This window comes from Symsagittifera roscoffensis, chromosome 1 (genome assembly GCF_963678635.1).
Source record: "Symsagittifera roscoffensis chromosome 1, txSymRosc1.1, whole genome shotgun sequence".
Classification (NCBI taxonomy): domain Eukaryota; kingdom Metazoa; phylum Xenacoelomorpha; order Acoela; family Convolutidae; genus Symsagittifera; species Symsagittifera roscoffensis.
Window position 1 is genome coordinate 59,862,635 of NC_087062.1, and position 20,186 is coordinate 59,882,820.

The window sequence follows — 20,186 nt, forward strand, 5'->3', positions numbered from 1 at the left end:
AGAAAAAATAGAGAAAAATGACTTAAATTGACATTTTAAAAAGTTATTCTCAAGCTAAATTTTAAACAATGAGCAAAAAATATTTTTTGTTTCGACCAAAAATTTCTTTAGAGCAATTAAGGCTTTTTAAATCCGAGTCTAATGATTCAAACGGTAAAACCTTACGAGAAATATTGGCTACAAAGCACTTGAACCAAAATAAAAACCAGTAGTTGAGGAAAAACTGATCGAAAATTATACCAAAAAATTGTGTACTAAATAATGATATTAATTATCATAATCAAGAGGATATCATTAACAAGAGGATGTCACTCAAAAAGCAGTGCGTAAAAATTTGATTAAAAAGCACCTATTTAAAAACAAAAACAAACGAAAAAAAATTCATGCGCAAAAAAAAAAATTTTTTTTCTAGAAGAGACTCGGAGAAATAAACCAGAACCTAATAGAAAAAAACATGAGTTAAACAAGCCGACAGAATTAAGGCAGACACACAATAAGCTGAAAATAATCCGAAACTTGTTCGGAGAGAAAAAACATATGACAAAAACTTGCAGGTAATACTATCAAATCAATCACGAATCCCACATAAGCCTTAAAAGAAAGATGCATGTGTAACAGTAGTAATTTATCATTTCTAAGATTGTTTTAAATCGACAGTTCTTGAGCGAAGTTATGAAGTTTAAAAAGTCGATTTGCAGCATGTCACTCAAAAAGCAGTGCGTAAAAATTTGATTAAAAAACACCTATTTAAAAACAAAAACAAACGAAAAAAAATTCATGCGCAAAAAAAAGATTTTTTTTCTAGAAGAGACTCGGAGAAATAAACTAGAAACTAATAGAAAAAAACATGAGTTAAACAAGCCGACAGAATTAAGGCAGACACACAATAAGCTGAAAAAAAATCCGAAACTTGTTCGGAGAGAAAAAACATATGACAAAAACTTGCAGGTAATACTATCAAATCAATCACGAATCCCACATAAGCCTTAAAAGAAAGATGCATGTGTAACAGTAGTAATTTATCATTTCTAAGATTGTTTTAAATCGACAGTTCTTGAGCGAAGTTATGAAGTTTAAAAAGTCGATTTCATCTTCCGCTTTCCAATTTGGTTCTGATAAATTTTCATACCAGTTGAATGTTTGGCTGAATGGGTTTTATTATAATATACCATTAGAAACTTTCTTCTAATTGTTGCCAGAATTTGCACGGTAAAACATCCGGAACCACTTAATAATCGAACCAAACTAAGTTAAATTAAGTTAATCAGTATTCACAAAACATTAGAGAGAAAATTAGGTTTTTTAATTCTGAGTATTGAAACCAAGGTTTGTTTTGTAATTACAAGTGGCATCTAATAGTTGTGTCTCATCAGAGTTTGCTTAAAAAATAAACAATACTAAACCACCACCAAATTTTGAAAACTCAAAAAAAAATTAATGACTGCTCGTATCAAGGCAGACTCCTACGTATTCGGACTGCATTTTTGAAGTATCTGAAGTTGTTAATGGTTAAATGAACGTTCAAACTTAAGAAAATCATATATTTTTTTCATAACTTCGCCCATACGAATCGACAGGTAAGAATGGTTAAATGAACGGTCAAACTTAAAGAAAACTTTTTTAACTACATCTTCGCCCATACGAATCGCCAAGTAAAGAAGTGTTTTTTTAGCTTTAATACTTCTTACTTGCATGTAATACTATCAAAGCAATCACGAATCCTACATAAGCGTTAAAAGAAAGATGCATGTGTTACAGTAGTAATTTATCATTTCTACGATTGTTTTGAATCGACAGTTCTTGAGCGAAATTATGAAGTTATTTAAGGGGAAAAAGTCGATTTGATCTTCCGCTTTTCAATTTGGTTCTGATAAATTTTCATATTAGTTAAATGTTTGGTTGAATGGGCTTTATTATACTATACCATTAGAAATTTTCTTCTAATTGTGCTGCCAGAATTTGCACGGGAAAACATCCGCACCACTTAATAATCCAACCAAACTAAGTTAAATTAAGTTAATCAGTATTGACAAAACATTATAGAGAAAATTAGGTTTTTTAATTCTGAGTATTGAAACCAAGGTTTGTTTTGTAATTACAAGTGGCATCTAATAGTTGTGTCTCATCAGAGTTTGCTTAAATAATAAACAAAACTAAACCACCACCAAATTTTCGGAATAAAAACTCAAAAAAAAATTAATGGCTGCTCGTATCAGGGCAGACTCCTACGTATTCTGACTGCATTTTGAAGTATCTGAAGTTGTTAATGGTTAAATGAACGTTCAAACTTAAGAAAATCATATATATTTTTTCATAACTTCGCCCATACGAATCGACAAGTAAGAATGGTTAAATGAAGGGTCAAACTTAAAGAAAACTATTTTAACTACATCTTTGCCCATACGAATCGACAAGTAAAGAAGTGATTTTTTAGCTTTATTACTTCTTACTTGCTCACCGCAGTAAGTTAGTCGGAGCAGCAAAAAAACTTTTTTGGGATCACCTAAATTGCATGAAAAACAATCCTTCCTCGGATAGAATTTTTTCCACTCTTTGATAGTGGTCCAAATTAACACTTAAAACCTATTATTCCTTAGACATGAGCGCAAAATTCTGATTTTTGATTTTCTACATCATTTTTCCAAATGGAGAAAAGGTCCCTTTACGAGCTTTGATTGAGGCATTCAGAATCTATACACCGAGGCTTAACAGAGCTTCGCACCACTTGCCATACGACACAAAAATATCATGACAAACAAGCAAACTTGAGACGAAAGCCACCATTCGAAAAAACGTTGAAAGTTTTTGAAAATGTTGAGAAAAGCTAAATCTAACAAATTTTTCACATCTTTGACTTGAAGGTTTACTTTAAAAAAAGAGAGAAATAAGACAATTGAAAGTTATATTTGCATCGAAACAAAGCGGAAGTGATAATAAAGCCGACAATTTTTGAGCAGACAGCCATTGGGACAAAAAAAATATTGAATGAGCCCATCAAAAGGATAGCAAAATTGTTTCGCTCATCCAGCGATGCAATAAGCGGATTCCACTAAGCCGATTAGTTAGATACACTGAAAATAACTTTTGAGCTGAGTAAACAAAAAAACAACAAGAAAGAATTGATAACGCTTGCTAATAACGTAATAATTCTGTGAGCATTAAGAATCGGAGCAAAAAACATTGTTTACTCAAGTACCTCAACAAATGGGGCTTTGAAAATGGTATTTAAAAATTTAAAAGAAAACGGAACCTTTAAAAGGAGTACGTGCTGCGGAAACTAAGCCAACAAAAATAAACAGACGGACGATAGCCCGAAAAAGTACAAAGCTTCTAAATTTAAAAAAAAGATCCGACCGGATTCGAACTACAACCCCTTGTCATCTCAAGCAGGTCTGTTACCTCTACGCCATCAGAGCTAAAATATTTATTGGTTTTGAATTTATCACGTAGCAAGATGAATCACGCAAACTTTTGTGAACAAAGTTGTTTACGAGAAAAATCTTGTAAACAGTTGCAATACCCTTGCTTATCGTTATCGCAACGGTAAAGATATTAAAAGATAATTTTGGTAAAAGAAACAATGACCCAATTACTAATACTTATCGTACAAAATGCTCAATCGATAAATAGTCTAACCAAGGAGTCAATTTTTACAAAAACCAAAAGTTTATCATAAAAAATGAACGCTCATTTGTGAAGGTTTTCTCAAAAGTTTCCTTCAGGTAAAAAAAATTAACAATGAGCAAAATCATAAATCACACATTAAATTGAAATAAAACTAATAGATTTTTTAGTACAAGGTGCAAAATCACTTTTAAAGATCACATAGCCAACAGACAGTTGGAAAAATGGTGTCAATGAACTTGAAGATAAAAAATGTTTTTTTTTTAAACTGTCATCTTTCGAGTTTCAAACATTATAGTACTTAAAAACTCTTTGAATTTCATGAATATTTGATGACATAGAGGCAAAGTTTCGCTTCGCAAACACCAGCAAAAACACGTCAGAAAGCAGCTCTATAAAAAGCAAAAAAGAAAAAGAAATAAGACTCGAATTAGCAAAATTCGGCTACGTCAGAGATTCGAAAATCGAACCTGCGATCTAGAGATTATGAGTTACTCACGCTAAACAATTAACAAATTTTGGTACAAATAGTCCAACGGGATAAAGCTGAGTCAAACTAAAAAAAATTCATTCAGCTTAGAAATCTAAAAAAGAAAATCTACTTTGGAAGTCATTCGTATTTTATCAAGGCAAAACAGGAGAACATTTTCACATACGAACAAGGATAGCCAAATACTCTGCAAGTAGCAAAGAATGTTCCAACCAGTCTCAAAAAAAAATTCCAATTAGTGTAGTTTTTTCTGCTTGGTGTGATAAAGGAATCTGAGCTAAAAAGTAGAGCTTAGACAATTTCGTCAGTCAAGTAAAATATGCAAATTGGAAAACAATTTTGAAGACAAAAACAAGAAAAACAAGTTTTTGATTCCTAAAATGAAGCTAAAAACCCCAAAAACTAACTTCATCAGAGTAAAACTAGATTTTCAAAGCTTAAATTAAGCATAAATAAGCTAATGTAAGCCTGCTCACTCGCTCGAAATCAGACGAAAAATCAAAAATTTCAAACCGGTTTTTCTCGACACCGGGAAAACTTTTATGATTCCTTGATGTCGTTCGAATCACGACTGAAAGGGCTTTTATATGATATGTCACTCAACCCAGTCCGATCATTTTTTGTGGTACCTGATTTTGCGTGGAAAGCAAAAAGAAGAAAAAAACTAAAACACACCCGAATGCAAAGTTCCTCCCCAATTTGAGGCAAAACAGGAGAACCTTTTCACATACGAACAAGGATAGCCAAATACTCTGCAAGTAGCAAAGAATGTTCCTACCAGTCTCAAAAAAAAATCCAATTAGTGTAGTTTTTTCTGCTTGGTGTGATAAAGGAATCTGAGCTAAAAAGTAGAGCTTAGACAATTTCGTCAGTCAAGTAAAATATGCAAATTGGAAAACAATTTTGAAGACAAAAACAAGAAAAACAAGTTTTTGATTCCTAAAATGAAGCTAAAAACTCCAAAAACTAACTTCATCAGAGTAAAACTAGATTTTCAAAGCTTAAATTAAGCATAAATAAGCTAATGTAAGCCTGCTCACTCGCTCGAAATCAGACGAAAAATCAAAAATTTCAAACCGGTTTTTCTCGACACCGGGAAAACTTTTATGATTCCTTGATGTCGTTCGAATCACGACTGAAAGGGCTTTTATATGATATGTCACTCAACCCAGTCCGATCATTTTTTGTGGTACCTGATTTTGCGTGGAAAGCAAAAAGAAGAAAAAAACTAAAACACACCCGAATGCAAAGTTCCTCCCCAATTTGAATGGTCAAACAATTAAAAAAATCGCGCTCATAAGACATGCTAAATCTTGTTTAAAACATAAACTATAAAACCATAAGTTAATGTATACTTGCAAAAACCTTTGATATATAGAAGAAAAAATACAATCATCGCATCATCTCCTTTTCAAAAATAGTGTGGTATTCTTCATTCAAATCAAATTTTAGCACTGTTTTGTTGGGCATATTTACAACCATTCCAGGATTAAGTCCAAAAAAAATTTGGCGGGGGTTTTTCGCCACGTTACCGAAAGATGGTCTCGAGGTGCCGTCAAACCCGAATTTCTTCCCAAGGCGGACTCTTGCATCCAGTAGTTCTTTTTCGTTACATAAGTAACCTCTGACCTCTGGATTCGTGTAATAATTTATCAGAGACTTGGGAGGTGCAAGGCGAGGAGGTATAGGTGAACCAGATGAAAAAAAATCAGAAGGCGGGCGTAGACATCGTAATGCATTCGAGTCATAGTAAGAAGTAATGAGACATCCGCCTACTCTTTCGATGGCAGCAATTATTTGCTCACTTGCACCGGACTCTACGTGCTGCACTTCGATGAAAACTTTACTTCTAAAATTTTCGACTCCATCGAGAGTAAGCTGAAAACCGTCTACAGGATTGACATTTTTGAAAATATTTAGCGACATTATTTTACCAAAATCTATAGGTTTACTAGGGTCAATAACGTTCATATCAACTAAATTCTGAAGGCAGAACAAGGAAATTGGATAGTATTCGTTTCGGTCATCTTGATACTTGTAATACGGATACTTCGGAGTTCTTATGTTCAGCGGAGTCCGACCTTTAACATGCCCTAATGGTGGAAAATTACTCCGCTTCAGCCTATCTCCTCTGCCATAGTTCGGTCTCTGTGCTTTTTTTATCTTCATTTCTGGAATTGCTTCAAGACACTGAACTGTAATTCGGGGACTATCTCGGATGAGAGATAGTGCTCTTTCAGACACGCTTTTTAGCGAGTGCATTTTTTCTGAAGAAATTAACACTCAGTCAAATAGTGCAGAAATATCCCAACTAGAAACAACTAATTCACATGTAGCTTCCTCAGATGTAAAAATACAGAAAGGTGGTTTGTTTTATTAACGAGTACTCCCTGAATTATGGTTTGATCCCTTGAAACTTCAACAGCAAACGACCTCTTTTTTCTGGAATTTCAATTTGCCATGATAGGTAATTACTATTCTGTGTTGCCAAGAGCAAAGCGCTACTTGAGTTCGAATAATTTACTTTAGAAAATACTGGTTTAGCCTAATTGTTGTGATAAATATAAGAAATTTAAAATGTTATTTCAAACGTTTTCGCACATTATGTGCATCATCAGGATTAAAATTTTTTACAATATTTACAAAACGATCAAAGATCTGAAAAATGAGAAACATGTCTTAAAAGGCTCTAAAACTTTTTAATCAATCAAATTTAAACAACTGTACTTTCATAATATAATTACGTAATCATGAATAACATTTTCCTATAATTTCTGAGATTTTTTAGTTTTTGTTCTTTCATGGTTATAAAATTTTGATTTGGGAATATTTTTGATTCTGACATGTCAGTTTTTTATTTTTTAGCCATGTTATACATAGACTATAAATTTAGTGTTAATTCCCGGCTCCTGAATTCATCGCGTGTGTTGATCTTTGGCCTCTCCCTCCAAATATGCAATCCTCTTGTGTCAGTAGCTTATGAGTGTTAACTGTTTGGTCTATAATCTCTGACTTCAGCTCAGCAGTACCGCCTACCTCCTTATTACATTCTAACACGTGTTGCCTTACTGGGAGTCTCCTTTGCGGTGTTCATCGACCCTCGTGGCTAAATGTCGGACTGTCTGGCCGACATAGGTGGAGTTACATCCACTACATGTAAGCTTGTACACCACTTTGGATCTCGGTTCACGAGCAAAGGGAGTTTTGAGGGATGGTAAGCATGTTTTCAATTCTCTTGTTGTAAAAATTATTTGTGCCCCGATTATAAGCCTGAATTCATCGCGTGTGTTGATCTTCGGCCTCTCCCTCCAAATATGCAATCCTCTTGTGTCAGTAGCTTATGAGTGTTAACTGTTTGGTCTATAATCTCTGACTTCAGCTCAGCAGTACCGCCTACCTCCTTATTACATTCTAACACGTGTTGCCTTACTGGGAGTCTCCTTTGCGGTGTTCATCGACCCTCGTGGCTAAATGTCGGACTGTCTGACCGACATAGGTGGAGTTACATCCACTACATGTAAGCTTGTACACCACTTTGGATCTCGGTTCACGAGCAAAGGGAGTTTTGAGGGATGGTAAGCATGTTTTCAATTCTCTTGTTGTAAAAATTATTTGTGCCCCGATTATAAGCCTGAATTCATCGCGTGTGTTGATCTTCGGCCTCTCCCTCCAAATATGCAATCCTCTTGTGTCAGTAGCTTATGAGTGTTAACTGTTTGGTCTATAATCTCTGACTTCAGCTCAGCAGTACCGCCTACCTCCTTATTACATTCTAACACGTGTTGCCTTACTGGGAGTCTCCTTTGCGGTGTTCATCGACCCTCGTGGCTAAATGTCGGACTGTCTGGCCGACATAGGTGGAGTTACATCCACTACATGTAAGCTTGTACACCACTTTGGATCTCGGTTCACGAGCAAAGGGAGTTTTGAGGGATGGTAAGCATGTTTTCAATTCTCTTGTTGTAAAAATTATTTGTGCCCCGAATATAAGCCGAACCTTTGCACATAACAGTTGAGATGGATTGTCTCGATATTGCACTGTAAGAAGGGGTGGTGAGTCTTTCAACCATTTATCATTTCTCGATTCTGATGCCTTCACCTCTAATTTTTTCCCCCTCAATCAGGGATGTCGAATACTCGGATTTTTTGATATTCGTTATTCGCCGCGGCCCAACTATTCGATATTCGACTTCGGCCGAATAGTGCCCTTACTATTCGGATTCGGCTTCGGCCAAATGTTACTACTCGAACAACTATTCGGATATTTGGTTATTTTCCCAAAAAACTTAGCATAAAAGTTTGATACAACAAATTCTATAAAAAGTATTGAACATAGCATTTTTCAAGTAGAATTGGCTGGGACTTGCGTAATAATGTAAAAATCGCGGGAGTGAGTAAATGTTAAAAATCAGTCACAACTCACAACCCAGTTTTTCGAGCTAAATCGACTGAGATTGCTAAAAACTGTTAAAAATCAGTGACAACCCAGTTTTTCGAGCTAAAGGAGTGACACTATTTAAAAAAGAGACCGTAATTTCAAAACAAGTTTGCTAATGAATCACAGTCACTATTTAATGCGTTTAGTTGCTCTTCGTCAAAGTTTTCAGTCTCGTTTCCGACATTGCATATAAACTGCTTGACAATCAGGTTAATAACATGAGCCAAACATGGGAATGTAAATACATTGGCAATGCGGCCAGCTAATTGAACATCCGACCCACAGTCGCTAATAAATAAGGAAATGTCTCTTAATTGTAGACCAAAACGACTTAGCGTTTTTTTCAGATTGATGAGTATTTCTTCGGCCCCACAGAAACCAGTATGATAAATCAAACCCAAGCAAACGCTTTCTCCGCCAACATACAAATATACTCCAATTGAACTCTAGCCCGCTTGAAAGGAATTACAGTTTGGTCCGATGCAATGACAGTTTGGACCGTTTTGCTATCACACACTTGCGTGTGTTTAGTCATCGAAGTCGTTGACGCCCCAATACTCTTAATCAAAACTTTGCATTTAATGCACTTTCTTCCTTCCGTTTTTCTACCACCTCGATATTCCACAAGAAACTTTTCATGCCATTTTGCCACTCCTTTTTCTTTTCTATACTCGCACTCGGCAGCGACATCAGACTCTTCTACATTAGCCATCTTAAAAAAAACAGAAAAATATTGTGAAACAAAACAGTAAACCAATATTCGGAATATTCGGGTTTTTTAGCAGTGGACCCTGGATTATTCGGTATTCGGCAAAAAAAAAAAATATTCGGATTCGATATTCGGATTTCAAAATTTTAATATTCGGATTCGGCTTCGAAGTGCCGAATACTCGGTATTCGGGTCGAATACTCGGATTCGAATCGATATCCCTGCCCTCAATAATCTTGTTAAGCGTTTCAAACACTACCCTGTCAGACCAAATTTTCAGATTTGATTTTCAATCCATTGCTTCCGATTTTTTCCCCAATGTCTGGTCAAAATCTTCCCATGTTGAGGTACTTCTGAAAATTCTATGAACCGTCCCTTCATTAACGTTTCTTTTGTAGTGCAAAGGTGCGCAGCCTCTGAAATTTAGAATGATGCCGGTATCAGTGGGTTTTTGGTACCAAACACATTTGAACTTTTTTGCTGAATCCACGTTGATATTTATGTCCAAAAAGGCCAAATAACCGTTACTATCAAGTTCTTCTATGGTGAACTGCAAGTTTGGATGCAACTTATTGGCAGCCTCGAGAACTACCCCAGGATCGCCCTTGACCATTCTAAGTATGTCGTCCACATATCTTAGAAAAACTTTAACACCATTCACGATCTGCTTCCTGTTGTTTTCTGCAAGTCATGCAATAACATACTGTTTCAGCGATGTCTGCATATTCAGATTCCGATATGTTACCACACCCTAAGTGGTACCAGTTCAAATAAGCTTCGCATTCTATCCCTTTTGTCCGATATGCCACCTTTTTCTGACATCTAGGGCGTACTTCCTTGTTACACTCACTTAGCACAATCAATTTTGTTACTTCTTTCTTTAATGCAGGTTCGTATTCTTTGAGCCACAAATTGGCAAATATTACTGCAATGGAGGCGCCCTATGCTAAACCATCTTTTTCTACATACCAAAAACCATTGCATTTAAAGTGTACCCTACTCACTGCCAAGTTCAGTAGTTTTTTCTTGCGAGATGTTTCCGGAGGGTTGACTTGCTCATATAATCTCCTCAGGGCTATTTCAACCGCTTCCTTGAGCGTGAGATTACTGTACAAACTCTGCGAGATGTTTCCGGAGGGTTGACTTGCTCATATAATCTCCTCAGGGCTATTTCAACCGCTTCCTTGAGCGGGAGATTAGTGTACAAAGATCTCCCTGGCCATTTGAGTGTTCGTTTCTATGTTTGCCCCCTCATTTTCATCAAAGTACTTTGCCAATATTTTATTTAGGTTGTCATATGAGCTACCAGGTAAAGAAAGGACGGTACGAAGTGGTGTGCCTTGTTTGTGTACTTTTGCTAATCCATACAGCCTAGCCGGCTGCGCTCCCGTTGATCTAAACCTAGTGTACAGCGCTTCGCTAATCCTGACCTTCTTTTTCATGGCGAGTAATTCTTTGCTTATGTCCTTTTCAATTTTCATAATCACGCTGTCTGTCAGATTCTTCCTCTCACTAAATTGTTCTGCCTGTAATAAATCTTTCAGTTTTTTCTTATATGTCTCCTTTTTCATTACACAAAAACTCACCCCCTTATCAAACGGCACTGCCAGAAGACCGTTGTCCTTCAAATATTTTCTGGCTTTTTCAACATCTTTGTCAGAGGGGGTCTGTTTCACGTTCTTACCATATCTCTTTGCAGCTGCTTCAATCTCACATGATTTTTCTCCGGGTATTCTATTTAACTTCAGTTCAGACAAAAAACTATCAATGTCAGCAAGGAAGTGAATTTCATTGAATTTGTCTCGTACCGGATGTCTTGGTCAAAACTTAAGGCTTCCCGCACCCAAAGCGGCAAAATCAGTTCATCTAAAATTCTAACTGACCTTTCAACCAGTTTTTTAATAGTCTATCCTGTCTTTTCGAAAGTTTTTCAAGATTTCTCTTGTGTCGGCTTATCAGGTTATTGACACTACACCTTGCTTGTGGGTTCAGATAGAATATTACCGAAGGCCACCACTTCTCATCTATACCCCTTCTCACTACCTCTCTTGCTTTTACTAGGTTACCCGATGCCTTGGCCCTATCCGCATTTGCCTGGCTTATCTCAGATCTCAAGAGTCTCAGTTGGAAGCTGTGCTCCGCTTGATCCGAAAAAACACCGTTATCAGGCACGCGAAACCGTAAAAAATCTGGGACATATTAAATCGCGGCTAAAAGTTATTAAATAGTTTCATGTAATATGATACGCTCATAATGGTACGCTTGTAAGAAGAAGGCTCGGTACGGGATTATAGAGACAAGCTGGTCAAGCCGCCATACTACCGCTCTACCCGGATATCCCCGCCGGAACCTCCACCCTTAAAAAACCAGGATGTAATCGCTTTCATTTCTTTTTTGTTATTTTCTTTTTAAATCCATTTCTCTACAATCCATTTTACAATCTAGACTTTCTCTTGTTTTGCGTCTTTTGTACCCTGTTTAGTGAATGTACGTGCCAAAATACAGGCCGAAGTGGCTACCCAAAAGAAGAAGGAAACTGGTAATAGGAACCTCAAGGAACAAGTACTGCAGCCCCAAAGATGTCGGAGCCACGGTTCACTCGTACAGAGGTGCAAAGCTAGCCGTGTAATATTCGCCCGGAAGTACATATAGACGGAAAATAAAGCTAGGTTCTGAAACGACTGGCTAGCGTCTAAACACAGCTCTACATGCTTTTCACCGTCTTTGCCAAAGCAAGTTCTTTCGGTGGTTTTCCTAACATTGGGTCGACAAAAACGTTACTGCCTCTGACTTCGGTCAAAACACTCAAATTAACTTAATTATATGCAAGAATTGTGAGCTCATGGCTAGGTTTCAGTATTCCAAGACCACTAATTCACATGTAGTTTCCTCAGATGTAAAAATACGGAAAGATGGTTTGTTTTATTCACGAGTACTCCCTGAATTATGGTTTGATCCCTTAAAACTTCAACAGCAAACAACCTCTTTTTTCTGGAATTTCATTTTGCCCTGATAGATAATTACTATTCTGTGTTGCCAAGAGCAAAGCGCTACTTGAGTTTGAAAAATTTACTTTAGAAAATACTGGTTTAGCCTAATTGTTGTGATAAATATAAGAAAATTAAAATGTTATTTCTAACGTTTTCGCACTTTTTGTGCATCATAGGGTTTAAAATTTTTTTACAATTTTTACAAAACGATCAAAGATCTGAAAAATGAAAACCATGTCTTAAAAGGCTCTAAAACTTTTTAATCAATCAAATTTAAACAACTGTACTTACATAATATAATAATGTAATCATGAATAACATTTTCTTGTAATTTCTGAGATTTTTTAGTTTTTTGTTCTTTCATGATTATAAATATTCGATTTGGGAATATTTTGATTCTGACATGTCAGTTTTTTATTTTTTAGCCATGTTATACATAGACTATAATTTTAGTGTTAAATCCCGGCTCCTGAATTCATCGCGTGTGTTGATTTTCGGCCTCTCCCTCCCAATATGCAAGCCTCTTGTGTCAGTAGCTTATGAGTGTTTGCTGTTTGGTCTATAAGCTCTGACTTCAGCTCAGCAGTACCGCCTACCTCCTTATTACATTCTAACAAGTGTTGCCCTACTGGGGAGTTCCCTTTGCGGTGTTCATCGACCATCGTGACTAAATGTCGGACTGTCTGGCCGACATAGGTGGAGTTACATCCACTACATGAGAGCCTGTACACCACTTTGGATCTCAGTTCACGAGCAAAGGGAGTTTTGAGGGATGGTAAGCATGTTTTCAATTTTCTTGTTGTAAAAATTATTTGTGCCCCGAATATTAGCCGAACCTTTGCAGATAACAGTTGAGATGGATTGGCTCGATATTGCACTGTAACAAGGGGTGGTGAGTCTTTCAACCATTTATCATTTCTCGGTTCTGATGCCTTCACCTCTAAATTTTTCTTTCCCTCAATGATCTTGTTAAGAGTTTCAACAACTACCCTGTCAGACCAAACTTTCGAATTTGATTTTCAATCCATTGCTTCAGATTTTTTTCCCAATGCCTGGTCAAAATCTTCCCATGTTGAGGTACTTATGAAAATTCTATGAACCGTCCCTTCAATAACGTTTCTTTGGTACTGCAAAGGTGCGCAGCCTCTGAAATTAGAATGATGCCGGTATCAGTGGGTTTTTGGTACCAACCACATGTGACGTTTTTTGCTGAATCCACGTTGACATTTAAGTCCAAAAAGGCCAAATTACCGTTACTATCAAATTCTTCTATGGTGAACTGCAAGTATGGATGCAACTTATTGGCAGCCTCGAGAACTACCCCAGGATCGCCCCTGACCATTCTAACTATGTCGTCCACATAGCTTAGAAAAACTTTAACACCATTCACAGTCCGATCTGCTTCCTGTTGTTTTTTGCAAGTCATGCAATACCATACTGTTTCAGCGATGTCTGCGTATTCGGATTCCGATATGTTACCACACCCTAAGTGGTACCAGTTCAAACAAGCTTCGCATTCTACCCTTTTTGTCCGATATTTCACCTTTTTCTGACATCTAGGGCACACTTCCTTGTTACACTCACTTAGCACAATCAATTTTGGTACTTCTTTCTTTAATGCGGGTTCGTATTCTTTGAGCCACAAATTGGCAAATATTACTGCAAGGGAGGCGCCCATTGCTAAACCATCTTTTTGTACATACCACAAACCATTGCATTTAAAGTGTACCTTACTCACTGCCAATTTCAGTAGTTTTTTCATAGTCTTGCGAGATGTTTCCGGAGGGTTGACTTGCTCATATAATCTCCTCAGGGCTTTTTCAACCGCTTCCTTGAGCGGGACATTAGTTTACAAATTCTTTACATCAAGGGATATTATACTCTCGTCAGAGTCCAAGTCAGTTTTCTCCGAGATCTCCCTGGTCATTTGAGTGTTCGTTTCTATGTTTGCCCCTCAATTTCATCAAAATACTTTGCCAATGTTTTATTTAGGTTGTCATATGAGCTACCAGGTGAAGAAAGGACGGTACGAAGTGGTGTGCCTTGTTTGTGTACTTTGGCTAATCCATACAGCGTAGCCGGCTGCGCTCCCGTTGATCTCAACCTAGTGTACAGCGCTTCGCTAATCCTGACCTTCTTTTTCATGGCGAGTAATTCTTTGCTTATGTCTTTTTCAATTTTCATAATCACGCTGTCTGTCAGATTCTTCCTCTCACCAAATTGATCTGCCTGTAATAAATCTTTCAATTTTTTCTCATATGTCGCCTTTTTCATTACACAAATACCCACCCCCTTATCAAACGGCACTGCCAAAAGACCGTTTAACTTCATATACTTGCTGGTTTTTTCAACATCTTTGTCAGAGGGGGTCTGTTTCACGTTCTTATCATATCTCTTCGCAGCTGCTTCAATCTCACATGATTTTTCTCCGGGTATTCTATTTAACTTCAGTTCAGACAAAACTATCAATGTCAGCAAGGAAGTGAATTTCATTGAATTTGCCTCGTACCGGATGTTTTGGTCAAAACTTAAGGCTTCCCGCACCCAAAGCGGCAAAATCACTTCATCTAAAATTCTAACTGACCTTTCAACCAGTTTTTTAATAGTCTATCCTGTCTTTCCGAAAGTTTTTCAAGCTTTCTCTTGTGTCGGCTTATCAGGTTATTGACACTACACCTTGCTTGTCGGTTCAGATAGAATATTACCGAAGGCCACCACTTCTCATCTATACCCCTTCTCACTACCTCTCTTGCTTTTACTAGGTTACCCGATGCCTTGGCCCTATCCGCATTTGCCTGGCTTATCTCAGATCTCACGAGTCTCAGTTGGAAGCTGTGCACCGCTTGATCCGAAAAAACACCGTTATCAGGCACGCGAAATCGTAAAAAATCTGGGACATATTAAAAAGTTATTAAATAGTTTCATGTGATATGATACGCTCATAATGGTACGCTTGTAAGAAGAAGGCCCGGTACTGGATTGTACAGACAAGCTGGTCAAGCTGCGATACTACCCATCTACCTGGACATCCCCGCCGGAACTTCCACCCTTAAAAAACCAGGATGTAATCGCTTTCATTTCTTTTTTGTTATTTGTTTTTAAAATCCATTTCTCTACAATCCGTTTTACAATCTATTCTTTCTCTTGTTTTGCGTCTTTTGTACCCTGTGTAGTGAATGTACGTGCCGAAGTACAGGCCGAAGTGGCTACCCAAAAGAAGAAGGAAACTGGTAATAGGAACCTCAAGGACCAAGTACTGCAGTTCCAAAGATGTCGGAGCCACGGTTCACTCGTACAGAGGTGCAAAGCTAGCCGTGTAACATTCGCCCGGAAGTACATATCGACGGAAAATAAAGCTAGGTTCTGAAACGACTGGCTAGCGTCTAAACACAGCTCTACATGCTTTTCACCGTCTTTGCCCAAGCCAGTTCTTTTGGTGGTTTTCCTAACATTGGGTCGACAAAAACGTTACTGCCTCTGGCTTCGGTCAAAACACTCAAATTAACTTAATTATATGCAGGAATAGTGAGCTCATGGCTGGGTCTCAGTATCCCCAGACCACTAATTTACATGTAGCTTCCTCAGATGTAAAAATACAGAAAGGTGGTTTGTTTTATTCACGAGTACTCCCTTAATTATGGTTTGATCCCCTAAAACTTCAACAGCAAACGACCTCTTTTTTCCGAAATTTCAATTTGCCCTGATAGGTAATTAATATTCTATGTTGCCAAGAGCTCGAAAAATTTACTTTATAAAGTACTGGTTTAGCCTAATTGTTGTGATAAATATAAAAAATTTAAAATGTTATTTCAAACGTTTTCGCACATTTTGTGCATCATCAGGATTAAAATTTGTTATAATATTTATAAAACGATCAAATATCCGAAAAATCAAATTTAAACAACTGTACTTACATAATATAATTACGTAATCATGAATAACACTTTCCTGTAAATTTCTGAGATTTTTTAGCTTTGTTCTTTCATGGTTATAAAATTTCGATTTGGGAAAATGTTTGATTCTGACATGTCAGTTTTTTATTTTTTAGCCATGTTATACATAGACTATAAATTTAGTGTTAAATCCCGGCTCCTGAATTCATCGCGTGTGTTGATCTTCGGCCTCTCGCTCCAAATGTGCAAGCCTCTTGTGTCAGTAGCTAATGAGTGTTTGCTGTTTGGTCTATAAGCTCTGACTTCAGCTCAGCAGTACCGCCTACCTCCTTATTACATTCTAACAAGTGTTGCCCTACTAGGGAGTCCCCTTTGCGGTGTTCATCGACCCTCGTGGCTAAATATCGGACTGTCTGGCCGACATAGGCGGAGTTACAACCACTACATGTAAGCTTGTACACCACTTTGGATCTCAGTTCACGAGCAAAGGGAGTTTTGAGGGATGGTAAGCATGTTTTCAATTTTCTTGTTGTAAAAATTATTTGTGCCCTGAATATTAGCCGAACCTTTGAAGATAACAGTTGAGATGGATTGGCTCGATAATGCACTGTAGGAAGGGGTGGTGAGTCTTTCAACCATTTATCATATCTCGGTTCTGATGCCTTCACCTCTAAATTTTTCTTTACCTCAATGATCTTGTTAAGAGTTTCAAACACTACCCTGTCAGACCAAATTTTGGGATTTGATTTTCAATCCATTGCTTCCAATTTTTTTCCCAATGCCTGGTCAAAATCTTCCCATGTTGAGGTACTTCTGAAAATTCTATGAACTGTCCCTTCAATAACGTTTCTTTTGTACTGCAAAGGTGCGCAGCCTCTGAAATTTAGAATGATGCCGGTATCAGTGGGTTTTTGGTACCAACCACTTGTGACCTTTTTTGCTGAATCCACGTTGACATTTAAGTCCAAAAAGGCCAAATTACCGTTACTATCAAGTTCTTCTATGGTGAACTGCAAGTATGGATGCAACTTATTGGCAGCCTCGAGAACTACCCCAGGATCGCCCCTGACCATTCTAACTATGTCGTCCACATAGCTTAGAAAAACTTTAACACCATTCACAGTCCGATCTGCTTCCTGTTGTTTTTTGCAAGTCATGCAATACCATACTGTTTCAGCGATGTCTGCGTATTCGGATTCCGATATGTTACCACACCCTAAGTGGTACCAGTTCAAACAAGCTTCGCATTCTACCCTTTTTGTCCGATATTTCACCTTTTTCTGACATCTAGGGCACACTTCCTTGTTACACTCACTTAGCACAATCAATTTTGGTACTTCTTTCTTTAATGCGGGTTCGTATTCTTTGAGCCACAAATTGGCAAATATTACTGCAAGGGAGGCGCCCATTGCTAAACCATCTTTTTGTACATACCACAAACCATTGCATTTAAAGTGTACCTTACTCACTGCCAATTTCAGTAGTTTTTTCATAGTCTTGCGAGATGTTTCCGGAGGGTTGACTTGCACATATAATCTCCTCAGGGCTTTTTCAACCGCTTCCTTGAGCGGGACATTAGTTTACAAATTCTTTACATCAAGGGATATTATACTCTCGTCAGAGTCCAAGTCAGTTTTCTCCGAGATCTCCCTGGTCATTTGAGTGTTCGTTTCTATGTTTGCCCCTCAATTTCATCAAAATACTTTGCCAATGTTTTATTTAGGTTGTCATATGAGCTACCAGGTGAAGAAAGGACGGTACGAAGTGGTGTGCCTTGTTTGTGTACTTTGGCTAATCCATACAGCGTAGCCGGCTGCGCTCCCGTTGATCTCAACCTAGTGTACAGCGCTTCGCTAATCCTGACCTTCTTTTTCATGGCGAGTAATTCTTTGCTTATGTCTTTTTCAATTTTCATAATCACGCTGTCTGTCAGATTCTTCCTCTCACCAAATTGATCTGCCGGAGGGGGTCTGTTTCAACATCTTTGTCAGAGGGGGTCTGTTTCACGTTCTTATCATATCTCTTTGCAGCTGCTTCAATCTCACATGATTTTTCTCCGGGTATTCTATTTCAATTCAGTTCAGACGAAAAACTATCAATGTCAGCAAGGAAGTGAGTTTCATTGAATTTGTCTCGTACCGGATGTTTTGGTCAAAACTTAAGGCTTCCCGCACCCAAAGCGCCAAAATCACTTCATCTAAAACTCTAGCTGACCTTTCAACCAGTTTTTTAAAAGTCTATCCTGTCTTTCCGAAAGTTTTTCAAGCTTTCTCTTGTGTCGGCTTATCCGGTTATTGACACTACACCTTGCTTGTTGGTTCAGATAGAATATTACCGAAGGCCACCACTTCTCATCTATACCCCTTCTCACTACCTCTCTTGCTTTTACTAGGTTAATCGATGCCTTGGCCCTATCTGCATTTGCCTGGCTTATCTCAGATCTCAAGAGTCTCAGTTGGAAGCTGTGCACCGCTTGATCCGAAAAACACCGTTATCAGGCACGCGAAACCGTAAAAAATCTGGAACATATTAAATCGCGGCTAAAAGTTATTAAATAGTTTCATGTGATATGATACGCTCATAATGGTACGCTTCTAAGAAGAAGGCCCGGTACGGGATTATAGAGACAAGCTGGTCAAGCCGCGATACTCCCCCTCTACCCGGATATCCCCGCCGGAACCTCCACCCTTAAAAAACCAGGATGTAATCGCTTTCATTTCTTTTTTGTTATTTGTTTTTAAAATCCATATCTCTACAATCCATCTATTCTTTCTCTTTTTTTGCGTCTTTTGTACCCTGTTTAGTGAATCTACGTGCCGAACACAGGCCGAAGTGGCTACCCAAAAGAAAAAGGAAACTGGTAAAAGGAACCTCGAGGACCAAGTACTGCAGCCCCAAAGGTGTCGGAGCCACGGTTCACTCGTACAGAGGTGCAAAGCTGGTCGTGTAACATTCGCCCGGAAGTACATATCGACGGGAAAAAAGATAGGTTCTGAAACGACTGGCTTGCGTCTAAACACAGCTCTACATGCTTTTCACCGTCTTTGCCAAAGCCAGTTCTTTCGGTGGTTTTCCTAACATTGGGTCGACAAAAACGTTACTGCCTCTGGCTTCGGTCAAAACACTCAAATTAACTTGATTATATGCAAGAATAGTGAGCTCATGGCTGGGTCTCAGTATCCCCAGACCACTAATTCACAGGTAGTTTCCTCGGATGTAAAAAGACGGAAAGATGGCTTGTTTTATTCACGAGTACTCCCTGAATTATGGTTTGATCCCTTAAAACTTCAACAGCAAACGACCTCTTTTTTCCGGAATTTCAATTTGCCCTGATAGGTAATTACTATTCTGTGTTGCCAAGAGCAAAGCGCTACTTGAGTTTGAAATTGTTTTTTAGAAAATACTGGTTTAGCCTAATTGTTGTGATAAATATAAAAAATTTAAAATATTAATTCAAACGTTTTCGCACATTTTGTGCATCATCAGGATTAAAAATTTTTTACAAAATTTACAAAACGATCAAAGTTCTGAAAAATGAGAAACATGTCTTAAAAGGCTCTAAAACTTTTTAATCAATCAAATTTGAACAACTGTACTTACATAATATAATTACGTAATCATGATTAACATTTTCTTGTAAATTTCTGAGATTTTTTAGTTTTTTGTTCTTTCATGGTTATACATTTTCGATTTGGGAAAATGTTTGATTCTGACATGTCAGTTTTTTTGTTTTTTAGCCATGTTATACATAGACGATAATTTTAGATGTTAATTGAATTCAACTCTGGACATCTCCAGAAAGCTAAAAATTTATAAAATACAGTTTGAGTTCTCCTCCCGAGACCCCTCCGGATTCTGGAATCCGGGGAAATAACGTCCTTATTTCTTTAAGGAAGGCTGGACACGTCGTCCCAACACCCTTCCTCGTTCGTGTGAATTGCTCGGTAACGGTTGAAGCGGCACAATCGTTACAACTCGGAGAGGTTCCTGACAATTTCCAATTCTATCTGTCGTTATTTCTTCGTAGTTGTTTCTACTGCAA

At 37.7% G+C, this 20,186-nt stretch overlaps 2 protein-coding genes across 3 annotated transcripts in view; one reads left to right on the forward strand and one right to left on the reverse strand.

The window, feature by feature from the left end:
- Positions 1–20,186, forward strand: part of LOC134846622 (zinc finger protein 91-like) — a 215,572-nt gene that overhangs the window by 12,448 nt on the left and 182,938 nt on the right. The window lies entirely within an intron of this gene.
- Positions 5,452–6,377, reverse strand: LOC134856854 (large ribosomal subunit protein uL15m-like). The gene has a single exon (XM_063873146.1). The coding sequence runs from the start codon at positions 6,374–6,376 to the stop codon at positions 5,507–5,509; it is 870 nt and encodes a 289-aa protein (XP_063729216.1). The 5' UTR covers position 6,377; the 3' UTR covers positions 5,452–5,506.

Coding starts and splice junctions, on each gene's coding strand:
- LOC134856854 (XM_063873146.1), bottom strand. CDS start 6,376: ATGCACTCGCTAAAAAGCGTGTCTGAAAGAGCACTATCTCTCATCCGA.